This window comes from Triturus cristatus, chromosome 3_2 (genome assembly GCF_964204655.1).
Source record: "Triturus cristatus chromosome 3_2, aTriCri1.1, whole genome shotgun sequence".
Lineage (NCBI taxonomy): Eukaryota > Metazoa > Chordata > Amphibia > Caudata > Salamandridae > Triturus > Triturus cristatus.
The window spans coordinates 791,740,071-791,765,229 of NC_140584.1; the positions used below are offsets into that span (position 1 = coordinate 791,740,071).

General features: G+C 45.6%; 1 protein-coding gene across 2 annotated transcripts in view; it reads left to right on the forward strand.

Annotated features, from left to right (window-relative positions):
* ADAM23 (ADAM metallopeptidase domain 23) overlaps positions 1 to 25,159 on the forward strand; it is a 731,894-nt gene that overhangs the window by 291,573 nt on the left and 415,162 nt on the right. For both annotated transcript variants that reach the window (XM_085648912.1, XM_085648913.1), the window contains exons 5-6: positions 15,771 to 15,853; positions 24,809 to 24,872. In XM_085648912.1, coding sequence (XP_085505038.1) covers positions 15,771 to 15,853; positions 24,809 to 24,872 — 147 coding nt within the window. The remainder of the gene's footprint in view (positions 1 to 15,770; positions 15,854 to 24,808; positions 24,873 to 25,159) is intronic.

A 25,159-nucleotide genomic window follows, 5' to 3' on the forward strand; every position in this document is an offset into this window, starting at 1 on the left:
TCGTGTGACTCATGAGCCATATTGACCAGTTGCCTCCGAAGTGAGCTTGGTATCACGATTCTCGTCCCTCTCATCATTATCCCTGTGTCTGTTTCGGACAGGTCCTCATGGATCTTCTTGAGAGCTAGCACTTCTTCTTTGCATACTCCTGTTCCCCAGATGCAATTGTTGTTGACGTGCTTCCATCTCTGCTTTCTCGTTATGTCCACTGCTGTTTGCAGCGTGGTATCACCCTTGCTCTCCTTTGCTAGCTCTAGTAGTGTTATTGGCGCTGGGGTGTTTTGTTTCAGTATGAAGTTGAGGTATTCTTCTGCCACTGATGTCGTCTCATGGACCTGCGGTAATGGGTGTCTCGACATGTAGTCTGCCGCATTGTGTTCTTTCCCTGGCTTGTGCACAATCGTGAAATCATAGTCCATCAGTCTTATGCCCCAGCGTTCAATCCGGGGTGGCATTTTAGCTGATGAGTTGCCGTAGATCGTCACTAGCGCCTGATGATCAGTTATTATTGTGAATGATTTTCCGTAAATAAACATGTGGTAGTGTTCACATGCGAATACCACTGCTAAGCTCTCCTTCTCTGGTTGCGAGTATGCTTTTTCAATGTCTGTTAAGCTTTTGCTTGCATACGCAACAATTTTCCTCTGTGAGTCTCTCCCTGGCAAATGCTGCGCTAGAATTGCTCCTAGTCCTAATGGGCTGGCATCGACAGTCAGTTCAGTGCATAGTAGCGGGTTGAAGTAGGCCAGATGTTCCACCTTCATCACTGCTTGTCTTATTTCTTCGAATGCCTTGTGACATTCCTGTGACCAGACGAACTTCTGCCCTTGTTTAGTCAGTTCTCTTAGTGGTGTGCTCACTGTGGCGAAGTCCTGTATGTACCGCGCACAGTAGCTAGCGAGGCCCAGGAATTATCTTACTTCCGCAACGTCCGTCGGAGGATTTGCGTTCTTCAGTGTTTCAACCTTGCTGGGATCTGGCCTCATCCCTTGTTTGGAGAAAATGTGCCCGAAGAACACTAGTTCCCCTCTCCCCAGCTCACATTTCTCTCCATTTAATGTTAGGCCTGCTTGCTCCAGTTGTGTGCACACTTGACGCAACGCTGCGTCATGCTCTTTGTCTGTTTTTCCAAATACCAAAATGTCATCACTGTAATTGAAGCTGTTCTGCACTGGCCTTATCACTTGCCGTATTGTTTCCTGGAATATCTCTGCTGCCAACGAGATTCCGAAGCTTAGTCGCTTATATCTGAACAGGCCCAGATGTGTGGAGAATGTTTTGATGTACCTGGACTGGTGATCTAGTTCTAGCTGATGGTATCCTTTGCACAAATCCCGCTTCGAGAACCGGCATGCTCCAGTGAGGCAAAGACGCAGGACACAGGTAGGGGTTATCTCTTTCCTTTTTTGTACTTCTGCTCAGAGCTGCTTGTGATCACCCCTGCCCACGCTCCCTCGTCCCGTCTAGTGTCCCCTCCCCACACCCTTGACCGGATGTGAGGTCCAGTTACCCTGGGGTCCCCATGGTCCACTGCAGGGTCCTAGTGCCCTGCCCCAGGTCACTACAGGATCCTCTGACACAATGAAGTCATTCACTGAACTCCCTTCCAACCAGGATAAATGGTGGGTCAAATGCAATTCCCCTAATTACTTCTTGGGAACCACACCGAAAGGCGATATGATGACGTCAGTCAACAGCTAGTCATGGGAAGGACCCACACTCCCCACCATCTGCAATCTCTTCACGCAGTTTGGCAGACACTACCCCAGGTGCTACTAAGGCTGACCACAAATTGTCAGCCCACCTCTTATACTTGGTCCCTTGATAACCAACTTGGATGCCTTCCTGCAATTCCCACTTCAGTCACAAAGCCGTCTCACCTGTCAGGCTAATAGCACTTGCCATGACAATTGGTTTTCCAGCCTACTTGACATAGGAGCCATTGTGTCCAGTATGACCTGGGGGTCCTTACCCCAGGCCACACTCAATCTCGCAGAGGGGCTTGCCAGCGTGAAACACTGTAACGTGTATCTACCTCCGCATTTAGAACCCTCATGTGTGAAGCTGCATGGGTGTCATGAACAAACTGTGTTGTAGTCCCAGCTTGCGCACTCATTAGTGTTCGGGACCTTTTCTGTACCACTCATCCCGTGTGAGGCAGGGCGGGCTGAAAGGTCAAATAAGTAATAGGAAGGCCACTCCCGTGAGAGCCGAGACGGTAGACTGTGTCACAGACATCCATTGGCTCCATAATTCATAAAACCTATACCTCTAAGAGTTACACTGGCCCTACATTCCTTATCGGAACCAAGACAGGCATAGCACCCACAGTACATCTGCGCGTCCTGTATTATATCCATGTATTTACATAAGGCAATTGCCCTATCACCTACTGCTGACAGTAAATGCCACCGTTATTACGAAAGCTGACTTCCAGTGCTCCATAATAATGAGCACCCAGGGCTGTTGCGCTAATCCCCATTCTTCCTCCTTAGACCCTAATTGGGCCTTAATGCCCCGATGCAAAAAGTTGTACCTTAACATCCTCCTGCATTCAGTTCTAGTTATCTGAAAACATGCTACCCCAGAGGCATCGCCAGGCCCATATTGGTAGTTGGTGCCTATGGCCTCCCCTGTCTTCGTCACCAGAGCTCCCTCTTTTGCCACATTCATGGTATCCTGGTAGGCCCCTCATTCCCTTGTGATCTTTGACAATCCAGCATCCGTCCATCCATTGTGTCTGTTGCCTTCTTTTGTACCCCTGCACCCTCACTTACCCCATCGCCCACCCCGACTGACTTACACCATGGTGCTCTCCCACTAGCCAGCTTATTATTATTTCATGCTGACTACCAATCCCTCTTACCTGAGGGCAACCGTCCTGGTTTCCCAGCTCACCTTGCAACTTCCATTGCATGCCTCCTGCTGCCACCCAGCATTGTCACCAGAGTCCGCCCTTGATGTCTTTAAAACACCAACAAAAAGGCCATTGCTTCACCTCACTTCACACCATGCACCACCATAGACCTCACCTCCATGTCATCACGCAATGCACCTTTCTCACTACGGTTCTCATAATCCCATTCCCATGCATCCCCTCTGCACATAAACCTCATTCATCCTGCGCCTTGATGCAGTTGCACACATCATGCCGGGCAGCGGCTCGTCTGTCCGATCCTGCGATGTAGCGAAGGCTGCAGCAGACCCCTGTAGTACTTCAGACTAACGTTTAGAGACCGTTGTGTGCCCCGTTGGTGTCTCCAACTGGCTGCCAGCCTCACCCACTTGCATTGTCGCTCCACATCCCACCCTTGCTGCTCCAGCGCTGCAGGTCCCTCAAGTACCAGGTCCACAAGCCGCACTGACCCCTGAAAACCTTGCTCCCCCTTGACCTTCTCCTGGCACCCATACCCATCACCCACCCTACTGGTATGTATCATGACTGCACTGCCTTTCTGTGTGCCAAACTATCCCATCGCCCTCGTAACCTACCCTACTAGTTCAGCGCCCCCATCTCTCCCCTTACAGAGCCTCTCACTTTGATCCTCTGCGTCCTCAACCATTCAGCGCTGCTCATGTGGCCGTGCTGCAAGGTTCCATCCCTGCCAATTGCCGCCTGACCTCTCCCCATCCCAGCTTGCCCATCTGTGGCCCCCAAAACATAACATAACGTGTATTTATAAAGTGCACATTCACCCATAGGCCTCTCGCGCTAAATAACATTTTATTTACATCATTCTTTAGGATGGAAGGCTGAGTGGACCCGCTGGGATTTGAACCTGTGGCCATGAGGTAAAACACAGGCCCCTATAGTGGACACATTAGTACACCACTCCACCAGACCTGGCTTTTTCAAAACAATAAGCCCTGCCCCTGCGCTGCCTCTCCCGAAGTTGCTGCTACACTTGCCTTAATGGTTCCCGAACTGTACCCCCTCCACCTACACCCCACCTCAAACCAACTGTGCTTCATCTGCTTTGGGTTTTCGGTCAATGACAGGTTTTCACTAGCCCTTGTCCCCAGCCACCAGCAGTGGCCTTCGTGTAGACCTGCCCCAGTCATCTCTGGTGCGCTTCTGCACTCTGATATAGGCCCTGTCCCCCCAACCACGCGTTAAAAACCAGCGAGCCGCTTCTCAGCGCGGCCCGCAAAGCAGAAGCAGCACAGCACTGCTGCCTTCCAGCAGGCTTCCTCCTGTATGGTGCTGCGGGCAACGTGCTGCATCCCCGCTCTGACATTGGCCTTACCTTGCGGGAAAGCAACGTGCAACTCCACCCAGCATGCCCCCCCCCCCGTTCACCCGGCCCGGTCCAACACCAGGCATGAGGAGTTCGGCTCCCCCGGCCATCCCGTGGGTACGCAACGCAGGCCTATAGTAAACCCTTGCCTGATAAAGTGAAATAACTAATCCCCCAAATCTTCCCAATCCTGGTGGCACGAGGTGTGAGCCAGGTAAAGGATGACCTCTTCCTTTCCCCAAACCCCACCCCTGTCAACCTCCCACCCATCCCACCTATCCTGTCCTACCTCGCCATCCCCCTCTCGAAGAATCTTGCGGGACCGCACATTTTCACTGATTAATTTGCCAGGTTGAGCATGGCACCAATCGATGGGCCATTTGCACAAAATATTTTCGGAGCAGGTACTGACTGCTCTTATGTTACTCGGTTAATATGTCCCTTTCAATACATTTCCACCTATGAAACAAATTAGGGGGAGCAGGTATTTCAAACAATTTACCAAAACAAATGTTTTACTTATACAATTTCAAATGTCATTCATAAATCATTGTACAACATTCTACCAACAGGTGCTACATAATTATCTGCAGAAATTCGGGACAAGGAAATGAAGATTTACAAATCATTAAAAAAAAATGGTCCTGCTTCGTCTACAGGGGCATTTAAACTATCAGAGGTGCTGCCCGACCTGGAGGAGCTGTGGGGAGTGAATTGGTGCTGCTGCTGGTGGGGAAAGGCCGGTGCACGGGACTCCAGAGACCAGGAGTCCGTGCGTGGCATCAGCTGCGCTGTGGCCCGCCCACCCGCCCACTAATAAGCGTGCGGAACCCGCTGGCGCGGGTCCCGCTTCGTCTACAGGGGCATTTGAACTATCAGGGGTGCTGCCCGACCTGGAGGAGCTGTGGGGAGTGAATTGGTGCTGCTGCTGGTGGGGAAAGGCCGGTGCACGGGACTCCAGAGACCAGGAGTCCGTGCGTGGCATCAGCTGCGCTGCGGCCCGCCCAGCCGCCCACTACCTCGTTAAATAAGCTCGCGGAACCCGCTGGCGCGGGTCCCACTTCGTTTACAGGGGCATTTGAACTATCAGAGATGCTGCCCGATCTGGAGGAGCTGTGGGGAGTGAATTGGTGCTGCTGCTGGTGGGGAAAGGCCGGTGCACGGGACTCCAGAGACCAGGAGTCCGTGCGTGGCATCAGCTGCGCTGTGGCCCGGCCACCCGCCCACTACCTCGTTAAATAAGCTCGCGGAACCGGCTGGCGCGGGTCCCGCTTCGTCTACAGGGGCATTTGAACTATCAGAGGTGCTGCCCGACCTGGAGGAGCTGTGGGGAGTGAATTGGTGCTGCTGCGGGTGGGGAAAGGCCGGTGCACGGGACTCCAGAGACCAGGAGTCCGTGCGTGGCATCAGCTGCGCTGCAGCCCGCCCACCCGCCCACTACCTCGTTAAATAAGCTCGCGGAACCCGCTGGCACAGGTCCCGCTTCGTCTACAGGGGCCTTTGAACTATCAGAGGTGCTGCCCGACCTGGAGGAGCTGTGGGGAGTGAATTGGTGCTGCTGCTGGTGGGGAAAGGCCGGTGCACGGGACTCCAGAGACCAGGAGTCCGTGCGTGGCATCAGCTGCGCTGCGGCCCGCCTACCCGCCTATTGTTTCACACCCCTATATTACCCTTTGTCTGCCGCTGCACGGGACGCGAGCGGGACGCCCGGACGAAGCCCGGACAAAGGGCGGACAGTCTGTGACAGTCCGGGACAGGAGGGGGCTGGAGGGGGCTGTGGACAATACGTGTCGCTTCAAGGTGCTCTCATACTTAGGTTGTCATATTAGGTGTTATTCACTGTTCCCTCCCAGCGTGTTGTTTATGTAGCGATATCCAGTGGGAATTCAATTGCAAAGGAGGGTAGTGGGTCCGTGTTGTACGTCAGGGGCTACCTATTGCCTTTGTGTTGATAAACCTGACCAAGAGCCATTAAGGTTATTACACCATGTCCAAAGCCAAAACCACCCCTGTGATAGCGACCATGGACAATTACCTAGTTAAGATGGTAGATAAGATTAACCAAGAACGAAGAAAGTCCTTGGGGCGGCCGGGGCCCATTGATCTGATCTCCTTAACACCAAATTCTTCTACCCCCTTGCCCATTCCCTATCAGGACGTTAGTAATCAGTCTAACAACATGGACAGTTCTATCTTGGTGGTACCTTTAGACCAAGCTAGTTCCGTTAATTTAACATCTGGGGCCCCCACTGATGTAGTATCTAGCCAGGCTGACTCCCCAGATCCACTGATTCCATGCCCGACGGCCCCGAGATCACAGAGACTACTTTGTTCCTGCCGGAATAATAGTAAGAATGTTCAACTAAAGCGGGGGGGGAGTCGACCTAACAAGAGAGCAGACCCCTTATTAACTAGCATTGTTCGTGACCCCAATGTTGTATCGGTCAGTACCCCGGTCACTCTAGACAGTAAGCAACTCGACCTTTTAATCAGCACTATAAATGCTAAGTTTGATCTGCGTGTTAAACCTTTACTGATCAAACTTGATATGATTACTGATGAAGTGGCTAGACTGGCAGGTCTGTTGGAATCACATATTAATGCTAGTATAAGACCCCAAGAAAAGGATAAGGATTTAGGAAGTAGCAAAGTCCCCCCGCAGACTTCCAATGAGGTTATACCAACGTCCACGACTAATCTATCTAAGTCATCCTCCGGGGGACCTTGCGAGGAGATAACTATTGCACCAATACCCCGCTGATCTTGGGGCAAAACAAGTCCTCTTGTAACCCAGCCCCAGGAACTCAGGCAGGACATAGTGCCAAAAGCCACATTATCCCTCGGCTCGATTTACCTCCAGCCTGTGCTCCTTTCGTGGCAGTCCTAACCAACGTCCCCCCTGTAAGTGAGACAGGACGTAATAATAGCCATAGAGAATCTCATGCCTCATTGAAGAATAAGACTGTGGATTGGTTGCACTGGGAGTGCGGTTTCCCAGTAGCTTTAGCAGATGATATATTAAGCACTAGAAGGACCAATTGGATAGGTAGCTCGCGTAAGAACTGTGGTGGCGATTGCATAGTTGTCAATTTCAGAAATCCACATCTCGCCTCCACCGTTCTGATAAGAGCATCTTCACTCTCTTCCCGGGTCCCGGGACCAAGGGATATCTCTTCGTGCCCTAGGGTACTTTTATAGGCATTTAAACAACCGGCCTAATGCTGAACTTGTTGGGATAAGGGATAGAGATATGAACCTGTACCCTGGCTTTAACGTCACCACGTCTAATCGATTCCAGTCTTTGAGTGGGCTTGATTGCAATGATTGACTGCAATCAGCTCTGACAAAACCAGTGGATGCAGTTGTTTCCATGGGAGGAGGGGGGGGGGGGGTGATGCAATTTCGAGGGTACCAGACATTGTAGACCCTAGAGGTAACGGCAGCCCCTTAGCTAACCCCAACGATGTGTCCAGATGCCGCAACAATGTAAGGCAGGTCTATGTTGATGGCCAGGGTGGGGAATCGTCCTCTAATTATGTATCTCACGGCCATATTAGTCCAATACCTTTATCCAATACTCCCAGCAAAAGTACCTGTTCGATTGCCAGCTGGAATGTCGCGGGACTCTTATCAAAGGATGCCTGTTTGGGATGGCTAGAGTTCATCAATGCTTTTAACATAATTTGTTTTCAGGAAACATGGTGTACGGACCCAATTAATTACAACGGTTTTGTTTCTTATCATCTACCAGCTGTGGCCTCACCATCGGGCAGGGAAAAAGGGTGGGCTCCTGGTTTTCATTTCAGTGGAAGTACCTATCACTGTCAAGAAACATGTATTGGTTGGGGCCCATTCCCAGATTTTATGGCTTTATCAGGAGCAGGGTAGAAATATCCTTTTAATTAACTTTTATAATAATATTTTTGATAGTTCTAGACATCAGGTAGCGTTCGCTTTGGAGACCGCTTTGGATGACATTATAACAAAGTTTGATATCAACTTTGATCTCATTTGGGTGGGGAATGTTAACACAGCTGCGTGTCCCCTTGCAGCTCAAAGGGTCTGTGGCTTTACTAATTGTTTTGGGGATGGCGTCCCTCACTTCCCCCACAATTCCTATGGCGATTCATTGAACAAAATTTTGACAACTTACGATATGGAAATATTGGTTAATTTGGAAAATACCTCTGGAGTAATTATCCCCACTTTCACAGGAAGGAATGCTAATACAGTGATCGATTTTATTTGCATGTCTTCTAGCATCAGTCCATTGTTTATGGCCCCTGTGGTTGTGGATAATTTACTCAGTGATCACAACTGTATTACTATCGAGGCTATACTCTGGAAGGAGCAACAGGGTTCCAAAATTTGTACCATTGCCAATATTGAGCCACATCGACCGAATGGAATCAGAATTAGATGGAAAGGGGATAAAGCGGATATTATGTCAAACTCCATCGTTAAAAATTGTCTAACTGAAATCACTACTATTTTAGAGAGTGAGGAAGTAACGGATGAAATCGTGTGTAATTTTATCAATATTAATCTTATTATAGACAGCAATTTCACCAAATTTTCAAAGGGTAGGAAACTCCAACTAAGGGGGTGGTTTGACCATGCATGCACCACTGCGCTCAAGGGGCTTAAAGCAGCATTAGCAGCCAAGAATAGGGATAAAATTGTGATCAGGGAACTTAGAGCAACCTACCAGGCAGCAGTTAAATGTAGGAAAACAGAATTAAGGCAAGAGGCTTGGGATAAATTAGATCAGGCAGCCTTAACTTCGGATTCCTCTTTATTTTGGGCGACAGTTAATTGTCCGTTTTTAAAGGATGATAAAATGCCTGAACTGACGGCCAACGTTAGTGTGGAGAACTGTGTTACCCATTTCTCTTTGATCTTTGATTCGGGTAGATCTAGGGGAGTACACGAAGATGGTTGGCCTGTCGTCCCTCTGGACATCTCCATCGCCGAAGTGCAGGGTAGTATCTCCTCTAGTAGGGGTGGGAAGGCCCAGGGGCCCGAAGGGGTGCCCATCGATGTGTATAAAGCTGAACCAGAGATATGGGGCCCGTTGTTAACTAACGTTTTTAATGCTGCTGTATGTAATGGTGTTCCACCCACCTGGGAGGAATCCATTATTATCCCCATTTACAAGAAGGGAGACAGGGGGGATGTGAAGAACTATCGCCCAATTTCCCTCCTGGACTCCTCAGTGAAAATTATGAGCAGGGTGCTTTTGGTTAGGCTGGAAGAATGGGCTGAATCTAACAACATTTTGGCTAATTGCCAATATGGCTTTAGGAAGGGTAGAGGGACAATCGAACAATGTCTCAATCTCGAATTATTAATTGGGAAATATACGAAGGCCAAGAAAGGATCCCTCTATCTCTGCTTTGCAGATTTGAGTAGCGCCTTCGATATGGTGGACCACAATATTTTATGGGCTAAACTATTAGAAATGGGGGCACCCGAGGGCATTGTCTATTTCTTGGCACGACTTTATGCCAGTTTAAGCACTAGTGTCCGCTATTGTCCGGGTGGGGAGCGCACTCCAAAGTTTAAGATCAGGCGTGGTATTAGACAAGGGTGTGTGCTTGCCCCCCTACTTTTTACTCTTTTTATCAACGATGTTGATTTAGCTTTAAAGACGGTTGCGGCAGAAATTCGGGACAAGGAAATGAAGATTTACAAATCATTAAAAAAAATGGTGTATGTAACCTTCAATGTGTCTAATGTCATATTAGAACATTTAACTTTGATTTTTCACATGAATGTGCTGTTCCCAGGGCTGCGCAAGTTCGCGGATGCCCTGGGGCCACCTCATTCATCCTAATACAGCACATTGTCTTTGTTTGTGCCAGGTGCACCTTTGAAAAGGTATATAGGGCGCAAACAAGGAAAATGCGTTGTGTCTGTGATACAGCCCAGATTGTTTCCATTTGAAACTGCTTGGTATAAAGATATACACAAGCAAGTGCTTTTACAACCACTATCTTTTATGTTATGCTGGTACCTATTTTAATTGGGAACTTCAGTTATACTTTTAAACCAGTTCAGTCTGCATGTACTGCTCAAATGGCTTTCTAGTTTGCTTTCAGTGCTCTTGTATGCTGTGCTTAGTTAGTCATTTACCTACTACATTACTAATTGAAGCTTTGCCATTTATTCCAGTTTTATAATCTATCTATCTTTCTATCTATCTATCTATCTATCTATCTATCTATCTATCTATCTATCTATCTATCTATCTATCTATCTATCTATCTATCTATCTATCTATCTATCTATCTATCTATCTATCTTACATCTAGTTATGCAGCACTGTCTATCTATACAAGTCTTTGTATCTGTCTTTGCAAGTCTCTATATTTATGTCTTTTCACTCACTTTATTTGTAATAAAGATTTACAAAAACATCTAAAAAAGAATTAGCAAAGGCAAGCGACTGGCAGCCAACGCCAGATCAATTTGCTTTTTTATGTCTGGTTTTAGCTAACACCTTTGATTTTATGAAAAATTGTATGTATAAAATAGTAGCTATTGAGGTTTTCAGACAAACTTCATCCCGTAGTTTGTTGTTGTATCATTTACATTTTTCTTCCACTAGCTCCAGAATGCATCATGGGACAATGGGTCATCCCACTGCATCCATTGGCTTACATAACATGTATTTGTAAGGCACACGTTCACCCTAGGGTATCTTGGAGCTGAATAACAGATCTTTTATTGTTACCCAACTCAATTTATCAACATCAGAAAGATGAAAGGCAGAGTGGACCCGCCAGGATTGAAACTGTGACCATGAGGTAAAACACAGGCCCTTACAGTGGCCACGTTAGTCCACTACGGAATCCAGACCCGGCTACCAAACCACCGTCAGTTGCTGCATGCTGTGCAGTTCCCCTCAATGCCACTATGGTAATTTGTGCTTTTTTGAGAACCAAAAATATTTTTGGCTTTAGGCAAATGTTTGTTTTTTGTTTGGTGAGACCTAGACAGCTTCACCAGCAATATTGTTTTGCAAAAACTATGACAGAACAAAACAAGAATTGCCAAAGTCAAAAGGTTAGTGGCCGAGGCCAGACAAATTGACTTAGCCATTGCTTGTTTTTAGGTTTGCCTTTAGTCAAGGATTTTTCGATTTTACTCAAATTATATTTATAATATATTTACTAAAGGGCTTTTCAGCCCGCCCTCTCCGTTCATTGGTTTGTTATTATATCATTCACATTTTTCTTCTGCTAATTACTGAATACAGCTTTGGGCAGTGGGTGAGCCCACTTCAGCCATTGGCTAACTTCAGTTTGAGTGAAGGCATTTGTTCTTTAAGTGGTCCCCTAAGTGCCAGTGACTACTAGGGCCCAAAAATATTTTTTGTTTGTAGCCAATTATTTTTCAGATTGATCAGGGCCCAGAAGCCTCTCTAATGATAAAGTATTGCAAAAACCATAACATAACAAAATAAACTCTGACAAAGCTAAAAGGCTAGTGGCCAATGGCAGAATGATTGGCTTTGCCAGTACGTGTTGTTTTGTGCAGCCCCTAGTAGCTGGCAACGAGCATGAACAAATTGTTGAACCCCTCATAGGTACTTACCTGGTTACCATTAATGAAGGCGTGAACCCCAATATTTACAGGGGACCCTTCTCATGTCAAGGCCCTTTCAAATGAAGGCAGCCACTTATCACTGTTGTCCCCCTCAACATATATGGGAACTATTCCCTTGGGAAGCCTGGGAGCCAACCCACCATCCCCGCACATCTCATTATCTTCCTCTTCATTGCTGCCACCATTTCTTCTCTCTTCCTTCGATGCCCATCTCTCCATAGCTAGGTCTAATGTCTTCCCCACTATTGCCAAGAAAGTGAGTTAAACCTCGAGCTCTCTTTCTCCAAGGGACACCCTTGCGGAGGAGTCTACCCTTCTCCCATTAGCTGAGTGCCTGTACCCACTGCTAGAAGCAAAAGACAAGTTGTCATCATCCTCCTCCTGGAGTTTGTTGGAGGGGCCATTTTCCCCCTCCCCTTCATTTCCCAGATCTATCTCTGCCCAGGCCTTAAGTGACATAACCATCTCTGCCTTTCTAATCCTATTAGCAGCAGGTAGCCCCCTAGACCTACACTGAACCCTAAGCTCAGCCACTGTGATTTTGTTCAGACTAGCGAGATCTAGCTCCATGTATCCCTAGTTTTGGGTCACAAAAACTTTACAAACAGAAATAGAACAAATTTAGTAAAATCAAAAAGATGGATTAAAAATCAGTTCAGTCCAAATTAAAAAAATTAAAAAATCAAAAGTTTTGTTCTAAGCCACTTTAGAGGATTTTTAAAGATCTTAAATTAATTTACTCTATGGAGTAAATTAAACACAAGTACGTATCCTCACCACTGAATACCAAATGTTGGAAACTGGTTTATTGGTAGTGAGAAGTAGGGAATTACCACTAGTAATAGGCTACAAACACAATAAAAGGTTCAGTCAAGGTCGCAATGAATTATTCTTTTGCTCAACCTTTGGTAGCTGGCAACGGGCAGGCAGGCGTAACTTAGGAGACAGGTGTGTAAAGAATTTAAAAACAATAATACATTCATTAAGTTAGACACAACACATAATATAAATCCAACACCAATCTATAAAAATAGGTCATATTCGACAAACGACAAAAATCCATGTAGGGACCCAAATATATGAATTTTTAAAGGACAAACACTTTCTAGTGTTTTAAAACCTGTAGCGCCAACTTGGGACATGTGGTCATGCTTGACGGGGACAAAGTCAAAGTTTGAGGCCAGCCACGATGGAGCCCTGGACCGATTCACTAAGCAGGAGGCCTAGGTCAACATTTTACCTTTGCATTTAGTCATTTTGCTGGAGCTTTTTGTCTGAACGTTGAGCGAGGCTCCTCTTCAGGCCGGATTTGCGCCAACATTGTCAGCTTGGTTTCTGTGTGGCCTCAGTGAAATTCTAGAAGTCTGGAGCTCCAGAGCTTTCAGCGGGATGAACCTGAAATCCAGGCTGGGTCACGGTACGAGGTCGATGGATTAACTCACAACGTCGAGCATGTCACCTATGGAGCTTTTTGCTACAAAGTTCCCAAAATTCACCAAACTTCTGGATTATCTTCCAGAAGGTCTCCTTGAGGTTTCAAAGTGTCCAAACCACAAATACAGGGGTCTAGAATCTCTGAGATGGTCCTTAGGATGTTGGGTCTACAATTCATACAATGCACCTGGCCAAATCCTTCAAAGTCCACTGGACGCAATCCAGGATGGGGACTTCTTGGGGGAGATGATGGAGGTGTGCTCTGTTAACCTACAGCTTGCTGGGAGTCCACTCCTTAATCCTCTTTAAGCAAGGCAAAGTCCTTAGGGCTGTAGTCCTAGAATGTGCAGCAGGCACAGTTCTTCAGAGTGCAGGTCAGGTTTCCAACAGGGCAGTCCTCTTTCTCCTTGTAGTTTCAGGCAGCAGATCTGAGTTGCTTGGCAACTCTGCCATATTTATTCAGTCATCCTGGGCATCAAGCAAAGGGGAACCTGTGACCAATTGCTCCTAAGGGCGACATAGTCTTGCCCCAGAAAGCACTATTCTTCCAAAGTCCAAGATAGAGAAAATGTACCTTGAAGGGTTAGATCAAGTTAAACCATCCCACTGGTGTGGCTAAATTTCCCTAACACTCCCCTCCCAGCCCTTCCCCTAATCTAATTACAAGGGCTCCTCTGTGGCTCAGGGTATAGCCTGTGCTGTTCCAAAGTGGCATTCTCCCTTTGAAAACCAGATTGGCCACCCTACCCTCATCCTGCCTACTGCTTCTACAGTTTCAGTTCTCCTCCCATTGAAAATCCTTTTTCTCTCTAGCAGGCTAAGACAGCTTGACTCAGCCTGGCAGAGGCTAGGAAATCAGGAGAGGGCAGATGGAAGGCTTGATTTTGGCGTACAGAAAATAAAGTTCTATAACTTATTTTCTGTAATAGATATTATAAATCCAACAGTGGAAAGTTGTTGGATATATCATAATTATCAATTTGAGTCACTGAATTATATTTTTAGGTCCTTTCTATCAATAGTTATTCTTAAATAAAATATTCCTATGTTAGCGTATGGAGCCAATGCATTACAATGGGGAATAACAAAATTGACAGTTTTTCCCTCTCACCAGGGCATATAAAACATCTTTTATAATGTTCCTGCTTATAATTACAAGGCACCCTACCCCTGGGGCAGTTAGGGGAGACCTTAGGATTGGCGCATATGTAAAAATAAGGTTGTTTGAGTCTTTGGACGTAACTTTAAATCCAAAGTCGAATTGCATATAATTTGACTTTAAAAGAAGCCTGCAAGGCAGGGCTGGCTTTTAAAATGACAGCAGGCACCACAGTAGGGCACACTTAAGTACAATAAGTCTACTGGGCCTCTAAACATACATGCCTCTAGAGACTAACAGGTACGTTGTCAGTACGACGTGTAATTATTATACCTAATTAACATGTACTGTTAATCAGAGCACAGGCCCTAGGTCAGGTTAGCAGAGCCCATGACACCATCAGAGTCAGAAAACCAGCATCTAGAGTTCAAAATGAGGGAAGCACAAAATAGGAGGGCACTGCAAACAGGTCCTGGTTTCTCACATCATATGGATATGATCAGCTGCTAGCTCTTGACATCATGGACAACTAGTTTGTATTCTAGATTGCCTTTTGTAAATTATGGCAGGGGTAATGTAGGAATCAAACACATTATGGCTGTGTTGTAAAATTTGATTAACAATAGATGTGACTGCTTGCCCTGTCTACAGTGATTTATTAAAGTTGGCACGTGTGATATTTGTGCATGACCATTTGAGCTACTTTCTTCCCATTGCTCTATTCAATCTTCTTGTTGTGTCATAAATTCTTGATAGCACATTGTGAGAGGAGCAGTAATGGGTTGCATTAACATTAGGGGTGGGCGGAATTGGCCGAATCTATAATAAACTTATCTGACTAGTAAGTCCCATGTGACAGAAATGAGATGCCCTGGGATACTAATGAAGTTTAGAATTAGTATTCTTATGTCTGCTGTTTATGTTTTCATGTGCATGAACTGTCGGTCCGTTCTGGTGCTAACTTATGTCTCCTGCAGTATTGAAAGAGAAGCAACATGGAGAATGTTCTCAACCCAGCTTTTCAGCTGCTTTTCAAAGCATTTGAATTTTCAAAATGACTGGATCCTGCTTCATGCTGAGATTTTGTGATATGTAGCCCTACACAAAGCCTTTCTATTTATATCAATAGGTATGCTCTCTCCAAACCACTGTGCGATGAGGGGAAAAAATTGTTGTTTTATGTGATGGGTACATGCTAAAGGAAATGACTGGCAGCACAAATCACATTGCTATGAAATGTTAGCAGAGCACTTTTGGTACATTCTGAAAAAATATCTAACTTAATGGCCACAGCCAGAACATCCACAATATGATGCCTTACTGGTCCATCACCAGAATGGAAGGACAATCTTGAATTAACCACATGCCTTCTTTGCTTACTGTTTTAGGGTGGTGAGCACTGTTACTATCACGGGACAGTAAGGGGAATGAAACGCTCAAAAGTGGCCCTGTCAACTTGCAATGGACTCCAGTAAGTATTCAAATAAATGTCAAGCATACACTTGGTTGCTACTCATAAATTGTGAATATGTGAGGTTCACACAGTGCTGGATAAAGGTGGCTATCAATCCATTGGTGAATGTGTACGGCCTGATCTCTTTTGTGAGAGCTTGTAATCCCTTAAAGATGAGTATTACTTGTCCCGCAGTCAGAAATATTCCATTTATTCTAAAACATCGGGACTCATACACTCTTTGCTCTTACAATGATTTTATTTTCCAGAGAAAACTACTTACGGCCAACATTTCTTACCCATTGTCCTTCCAGCCTACTCCCTAAATTCTGCCCCTTTACTCCGACTTTGACCCTGTTTGTCTGACGCTTCGACTCTTAGCTGTCTTTATCAACACCATCCTTTCCCCATTGCTGCACTTTGACTCCCAGCCAGCTAACCCCCTATTTAGGTCTGACCTAAAGACAACTTGATCTGTCTTGCCAGCCTCATGTTTTCCACAAAATATACAACAATGCATACACATATAGGAGCACCCCATCAACATTCTTTCGCCATTGGTTCGTTGACAATTCACTCAAATTACACTCCCTCCCACCCCAGCAGAAGGTGCAGATCAACTGGTCAGGCCACATAGAATTTTTTAGCTACTTGCATTTCCAATGACTAATAGTCCCTATGTATAGTAGAGTAACATTGATTATTTTCACAACTCTCAAGACATTTATTGTAAATTGTCAATTACAATGTTCATACCTCACTATAGCCAGCTTTAGTACATTTATTTATCCTGAAAATGAGCATTAGTCATTAGAATATCTAGAGTGTATATGCAGATTTTTAGATTGAAGCTACCCCCCCAACAAGTTTGTGATTGACATTCCAACCTCTGAAGAGAGCCCTCCAGTTAAGACATCACCCCTTTTGAAGTGTTATACCAGGACTATCAGTATGCAGAAAACACTCCTCAGTCAAAGCCTACACCCACCAAAACAAAAGCAGCAGAAAATAGGCTATCTAAATGTACTTGTACTTATCAGTGAATAAAGGTTTCTATAACTAATAAAGTGTGATGACAAACTTAAAAAAAATAATCAAGAAATGTTTTGAAATTTGTAATTTTGACTCATTAATATGAACCAGCTTTGGAAAATAATGAATCCTATGTAAAAAAAAAGCACCAATGATTAAAATAGCAAATCTGTGTATGCAAAGTTATATACTAAAGCCTTGCCCATCAGCTTGGTGCAGCTTGGTAATTCAAAGCAGTTGCTTCTGACTTGAGCTGGACCTCTACCAACAAGTAGAACTGCAGCTTCCTGAAAATATTTAAATGTTTTTGCAGTTGAATTGTGATTGACACCTAGTAACAACTAGTGGATCTGCCGCATCATGTCAGAATTTCAAAGCTCTTTCACTTGACTAGAATGTGACACCTACTAACCACTTGTGGAACTGCAGCTTCATTAAAGAATTTCAATGCTTTTGCATTTGACATGTGAGGGACACCTAGCAACGACTTGTGGAACTGCAACTACACACAAATAATCAATGCATTTGCATTTGGTTTGAAGAACACCTAGCAATGACTATTGGAACTGCAGCTTCATGTAAGAATTTCAATGTATTTGCATCTTACTCAAAAGGGACATCTAGTAACGACTTGCGGAACTGCAGCTTCATGAAGGAATTTCAAATATTTTGTATTAGACTTTTGAGGAACACTTAGTGACATCTAGCAAGCTCAATGTAAAAACTTCAGTGCTTTGCATTTGACTTGAGAGGGACACGTAGTAACGACTTGTGGAACTACACCTTGATGAGAGAACTTCAATGAATTTGCATTTGACTTGACGGACACATAGTAACCAACAGTAGAATGGCAGCTTCAAGTAGCAATTTTAATGCTTTTGCATTTGGTTTGTGAGGTACACCTAGTAGCAACTAGTGGAACTGCAGTCTGTGTAAGAATTTCACTGCTTTTGCATTCAACTTGTGAGGGACACCTAGTAACAACTAGTGGAACTGCAGATTTGTTCAAGAAATTCAATGTTTTGCATTTGATTTATGAGGGACACTTAGTAACCACTAGTGGACTGCAGCTTCATGTAAGAATTGCAATGATTTTGTATCTGAATCAATAAGGACAGCTAGTAAAACTAGTGGAACTGCAGCTTCATGTAAGGGTTTCAATACTTTTGCATGTGACTTAGTAGCGATTTGTGGAACTGCAAGTTCATTACAGAATATAAATGCTTTTGCATTTCACTCAATAGGGCCTTTAGGAACTGCAGCACTGCTCAGGAATTTTGAAGATTTAGCATTTGACTCCAGAGGGACAGGTGCAACCTGTGCAGGTAGGAGCGGTAGGGCGGGTTGAGAGGGAGTCGACAGACAACGTGGGAACCTTACATTTAAAAAAATGAAAATCACTTACCTTGCACTTACCACACCTCCAAGTCAGTGATGCAGTTAGCGCAAGGTAAGTGTTTTTTTTTAATTTAAGCTTTCCTTGTCGTCATATGTCGACCCCTCCACCACTCTTACCTGCATGGGCCATGCCTGAAAAGGCATCTCTAGTACCGATTTAAGGACCTATACATTTATACATGTATCAGGCTCAATCCAGCTATTAAGCCTTGACACTTGGATTCATGAATGTTTTGAGCTCACTCCCTCAGCAGTAGTTGATGTAACAAAATGTCTTTCAGAGATCCTCGTTACTTTTTTAAGCTCAATCCGGGCTCTGAGTCCTAGGCCATAGATTATAAGACAGACCACTACCATGTATTTGTAGAAAAGATGCTAGAGAAGTATTGAATACTGTATGCATCATGACACAATACAGACTCCAAATAGAGAACAAATGTCCTCTTCCTGGAGTGTGAGGGCCCCATCAGACCTTCAGCCGGATACTTACGTTCTAATGATTTATATATTACTTGATGAATGAGAAACAATAGGGAATTAGTCTCCTTATGTTGCAAATGTAGGAGTAGTTTGTCATCAGGATCAGCTCTTTTTCCATTTGTTAGACCTGTCCCCATTGGCCTGGGTTTGCCCTGCATTTTTTGCCTTAGCCTCCTGTGTTTTTGCTGTGTGTTGGACTCCGTTTTGCTGGTCTAGATGCTTAGGGCACTTTGCCACTGCTGTTCAGTGCCAAAGTGCAAGTGCTCTCTTTGTAAATATTGTTATAGATTGGTGTTTACATGATTGGCTGATTTGATTTACTAGTCAGTCCCTAGTACAGTGCCCTGTGTCCAGGGCCTGTAAATCAAATGCTGCTGGTGGGCTGCATCACTGATATATGCCACCAACACAAGCAACCTGTAAATGGAACTCTGGCCTGCAATTGCAGAGCCTGTGTGCAGTCCTGTACTGCCATGTCGACCTGGCATGTGCACCCACTTGCCAGGCCCTAACCTTCCGTTTTCTTACATGTTAATCACCCTTAAGGTAGGCTCAAGGTACCCCTCTGGGCAGGGTGTAGTATATGGGAAAGTTAGGACATGCCTTGGTGTGTGTGGCATGTCCTGATAGTGAATTACTGCCAATTTTGTTTTTCACTATTGCAAGACTACCTGTTTCCACAGGATAGAATGGGGAGTTTGCTTATAACAGCTTATAAACATAACTACCCCTGGGAACAAGTTAGGAAAATAAAGGTTAGTATGCCTGAACTCAGAATGTTAAATTGCATCTTTTAGTGAGGGTGATTTTTACATTCTGTGTTTGAAAATACCACTTTTATAAAGTAGGTATTTTCTTGCTTAGCCATCCAGTGTGCCTCTGCTAGGTTTGTGTATTGCATGTCTGGCTTTTCAATGACAGGGGCTGGGGAGGAGCAGGGGCTCCAGAGAGCCTGATGAGTCAGGGCTGGGCTGAATAGACCTGGATTGCATTTAGAGTAGGGGAATGAGGTTTCCTTTCATTTGAATAGGCCTGGTCTGCAAGGACAATGTTGTTTCCACCTCCTGCCAGGAAGCTGCACCAGAGAGGACAGAACCGGTTTGGACTGAGCACTGGTCTTCACTGCCACCAGAGAACAAACAAAGGATTTTGTGATATAAATTTCGAGGCCCAGACCCCAGAACTTTAGATCATTTTTGGGAATCAAGAGGAACCTTTGCCAAGGAGAAGCTGAGGAGAAATACTGCCCTTGTGCTGTTTGCTGTCTGGGGTTGGCCTGCAGTGGTTACTTGCTGCCAAGAAAAGGAGAAAAGGACTTAGCTGCTTGCTGTGTCCTCTGATTGAAATAAGATCTCCAAGGGCTTGAAACTGAGCTTGCCTCCTGTTCTGAAGTCTCAGGCACACAAAGACTTCACCACCAGCTCCCCTGAACTGCCTTGCTGGGAGTTCTGACCTGCAAAGAGGTGCCTGCTGTTGTTTTGGACCTCTAGAGACTGTTTTCCGCTGGGAGCCGGGAAAGCAATACAGCTTTGAAGAATCGAGACGCATCTGCACCTGTTTCCAACGCATCGCCAAAGGAATCATCGCAGCGCTTGCCGCGGCTCGAGAAATCGCTGCACACCGCATCGAGTGTACCGATCTCTGAAGTCCGAGATCAGCTCACCGATTTCGATGCAAGGCCTGCTGTGCAGCTGCAAGAGTTCATGCATCATCCCTGATCGTCGCATTGCATCGAGGCGCCAAGTTTGTCGCATCATTGGGGAACACAGTAAAAAAACGACGCATCACCTCCATACGTAGTAAGAAACCGACGTAGCACCTCCTCTTCGGTAAGGAACCGATGCATCACCTCGCCTGCGCTGCACCTCATTTATAGCAGTATTTTAATACCGTCTGGGGCGGGGCATACTTTCCTTGCTTCCACTAGGGCTCCCCAACCCCAGGCTACGCCTCTGGTGTAGTGACTGCCCCTGATGTTCCCTGGCCGAGTCTGCCATGCAGACTGTGTGGAAAAACCACAGGAGTTTTACCCATAAACCAAACTGAGATCTGGGTGAGTACAGTATAAATGCAACAATATCTCAGCAGGATATAATGTAATTACTTAAATCTGTATGTACACGACATTACAGTTTAGCGAACAAAAGAGAGGAGACTTCAAATAGTTCAATCCATGCGCCCGTAGGCGTCATATATTATACGAAGATCAGTAAATATACAGAACAGTTGTAACAGCACTGTAGGGTATAAATAGCCAGGCAACCCTAGTGATATGTGTACAAAGTGCTCGTGACAGTGATGTAACGGCGCAAGTGACAACGTGAAAGGTACCACAGCAGAAGGCGCAAAAGAATATACAATATGTACAGATTAAAAGGTTCAAACATCAACTTATTCAATGGTACAGTTCGTGATTTCCGTTATGTTAATGAACCAGGGGTCAGAGTACGCCTAAGGAGTTCGAGCTGGTGGGCAGTGGTCGACGGCATTTCGATCCTCTCAGATTAGGATCATCTTCAGGACCTGGGTTGCCTATTTATGGAGTGCTCTGAAGCGCATTGAATAAAGCGCTGGCGTAGGAGATGAAGCAACGCCGATGAAGAGGCAGGCGGTGGAATGGAGAGCAATTATTGGAAGGAATCCATCGCGCAGTCGCTGTTGAAAGGAATTCGGGGAGAAAACGAGGTCGTGCGGTTTGTTCGTCACTCGAGGTTTGCTGTGAATTCGGGGAGAAAACGAGGACGTGCGGTTTGTTCGTCACTCGAGGTTTGCTGGAACCGGCCCAGTAGATGAGCCAAGGGCATCAAGTAAATTCAGGAGTCAGGAATAAATCCAAAGTATCGGACAAGCCACAGTCGTGTACTAGTCGCAGTCAGTGCCGGACACTGACCGCGACTAGTACACGACTGTACTAGTCACGGTCAGTGTCCGGCTCATCTACTGGGCCGGTTCCAGCAAACCTCGAGTGATGAACAAACCGCACGTCCTCGTTTTCTCCTAATCTGAGAGGATCGAAACGCCGTCGACCACTGCCCACCAGCTCGAACTCCTTAGGCGTACTCTGACCCCTGGTTCATTAACATAACGGAAATCACGAACTGTACCATTGAATAAGTTGATGTTTGAACCTTTTAATCTGTACATATTGTATATTCTTTTGCGCCTTCTGCTGTGGTACCTTTCACGTTGTCACTTGCGCCGTTACTTCACTGTCACGAGCACTTTGTACACATATCACTAGGGTTGCCTGGCTATTTATACCCTACAGTGCTGTTACAACTGTTCTGTATATTTACTGATCTTCGTATAATATATGACGCCTACGGGCGCATGGATTGAACTATTTGAAGTCTCCTCTCTTTTGTTCGCTAAACTGTAATGTCGTGTACATACAGATTTAAGTAATTACATTATATCCTGCTGAGATATTGTTGCATTTATAATGCAGACCGTGTGGACACGAGCAAAGTAAACAAAGAAAGGCCATGACCGAGTGGGTTAAAGCTACCTGTCAGTCAGGGATATTGTTCGTTTTTTATTAAACACACTCCGACTTTAGGATTGCTGAACAGGCCAAACTAACATGGCACCGTCCTGCCTTTATCTGTGTCTTCTTTGCATCTGTTGCTCTGGCGGATGCGCTGATGACACAAATGTCCCTGGCTTCTAAGGTTTCTAAATATGCTGGGGTTTGGAGCTCAGAGCCTTCACCATCATTTATGTTCCCTCACTGATTCCTTAAAAAGTTTTGGTTTTTAAAATCCTTTTTAATGCTGGATTGATAAACTGCGTTGTCTACTTTTTAATCTCAAAGAATGTTTACTATATATTTTTCAGATTTGAGTAACTGGTTCATCTGAATTATGTTGAAATTTTGTTAGTGGCATGTTTTTGTAATATGGTTTTAAAGTTATTTTACATTTGAGTGGATTAGGAGTGAATGAATGAATGACAGAATCAAAGAAGGGCGCCATCTATAGGGAACTCACCACCTCAGGGCAGGTGGTTTACAGTCACTCCTTCCAGAGTATTGCTCACTTGCACCAAGATGTGCAAAGCTTCTGATAGGTACAGTACGTAGTGACAAAAATGTTTATTTGTACAGAGCAACACAAACTATGGTGCTCTGTTCAGCCTGTGGCTCCCTACACAGCAGTAGCTTTTTTTGCTAGCAGCAACTACTATTACAATTCCTTAGAGAAAGTTTGCACTGCTTTACAGATCACAGAGCGCACTTGCCCAGTGAACCTTCGCGTGTATCATGTCAGTAAAAGACAAAGATCTCAGCCCCAACTCTTCGTCTGATTTTTTGCACGGACCTCCTTCTTCCGTCTTGTATACCTTCCTTCTTCCGTCTTGTATACCTTCCTTCTTCCGTCCTGTAGACCTTCCTTCTTCCGTCCTGAAGACCTTCATTTTTCCGTCCTGTAGAATTTCCTTCTTCCGTCCTGCAGACCTTCTTTCTTCCGTCCTGCAGACCTTCCTTTTTCCGTCCTGCAGACCTTCCTTTTTCCGTCCTGCAGACCTTCCTTCTTACGTCCTGCAGACCTTCTTTCTTCCGTCGTGCAGACCTTCCTTCTTCCGACCTGTAGACCTTCCTTCTTCCGTCCTGCAGACCTTCCTTCTTCCGTCCTTTAGACTTTCCTTCTTCCGTCCTGTAGACTTTCCTTCTTCCGTCCTGCAGACCTTCCTTTTTCCATCCTGAAGACCTTCCTTCTTTCGTCCTGAAGACCTTCCTTCTTCCGTCCTGTAGACCTTTCTTCTTCCGTCCTGCAGACCTTCCTTTTTCCCTCCTGCAGACCTTCCTTCCTCCGTCCTATAGACCTTCCTTCCTCCGTCCTGCAGACCTTCCTTCTTCTGTACTGCAGACCTTCCTTCTTCCGTCCTGCAGACCTTCCTTCCTCCGTCCTATAGACCTTCCTTCCTCCGTCCTGCAGACCTTCCTTCTTCTGTCCTGTAGACCTTCCTTCTTCCGTCCTGCAGACGTTCCTTCTTCCGTCCTGCAGACCTTCCTTGCTCCGTCCTATAGACCTTCCTTCCTCCGTCCTGAAGACCTTCCTTCTTCCGTCCTGCAGACCTTCCTTCTTCCGTCCTGAAGACCTTCCTTATTCCGTCCTGAAGACCCTCCTTCCTTCGTCCTGCAGACCTTCCTTCTTCCGTCCTGTAGACCTTCCTTCTTCCGTCCTGCCGACTTTCCTTCTTCCGTCCTGCAGACCTTCCTTATTCCGTCCTATAGACCTTCCTTCCTCCGTCCTATAGACCTTCCTTCCTCCGTCCTGCAGACCTTCCTTCTTCTGTCCTGCAGACCTTCCTTCCTCCGTCCTATAGACCTTCCTTCCTCCGTCCTGCAGACCTTCCTTCTTCTGTCCTGTAGACCTTCCTTCTTCCGTCCTGCAGACGTTCCTTCTTCCGTCCTGCAGACCCTCCTTCTTCTTCTGTACTGCAGACCTTCCTTCTTCCGTCCTGCAGACCTTCCTTCTTCCGTCCAGCAGACCTTCCTTCTTCCGGCCTGAAGACCTTCCGTCCTGAAGACCTTCCTTCTTCCGTCCTGCAGACCTTCCTTCCTGTAGCTCTGCTGAGTTCTTGGAAGGTCCCACTTCCTACTCTACCAAAGCCTTTTCTGTAGCCTCACAAGAAGACAACCAGTAGGACAATAAAACTTCAAACAATAGTGGGAAATACATTTTATTATTGAACCCTGAAATTGTCTTACCTAGGAAAAACACAATAAGGCAAATATTTTGAAGTATTCAGTTCACTGCATAGTTTCTTTCAGATCCTCCTATTTCACAAGCCAGACACCTACCACGACGCTCGCCACGTGCTCCTGTAGGAGGGCTCTGTGTAAACGCAGCTGCACGAAGTTGGTAGCACTGACTACAGACTGGGGATGAAAAATGGAAACATCACATGATCCAGGGCAGACAGATGTTTTTCTGCGAGTGATATTGTTTTGTAAATAGTTGATTGTTTTTCTGTATGTGACCTAAAAATGTGAAATGAAATTCTTTGGTGAAATCTAGAACCGCTTTTAACTCGCATTTACTTTTCTTCTCTGATCAGTGGCATGTTTGACGACAACACTTACACCTACTTCATTGAGCCGCAGGAGATGACTCACAGTCAGGTAAGATTAGCAGCTGCTCTTTGTCATATGTGAGCAATCGCTTGTCATTTTCTCCATTTACAAATAAAACAGATACAACCAAACAGCTTAAGCCAAGGCATATATTAACCTCGTTTTCAGTGATCTCATATTTTCCCTCTGTATAGTGTCGGTCCAGAAGAGGAAGAAAGGGAGCCACTTAGACTTGGAATCTTGACCCGGAGAGGCCCCAAGATGGCCGCCAATCCCAAGAGTTGTATCTGCAATACCCATGCCAAGCAACACAGATAGATTTCTCCCAGTGCTTG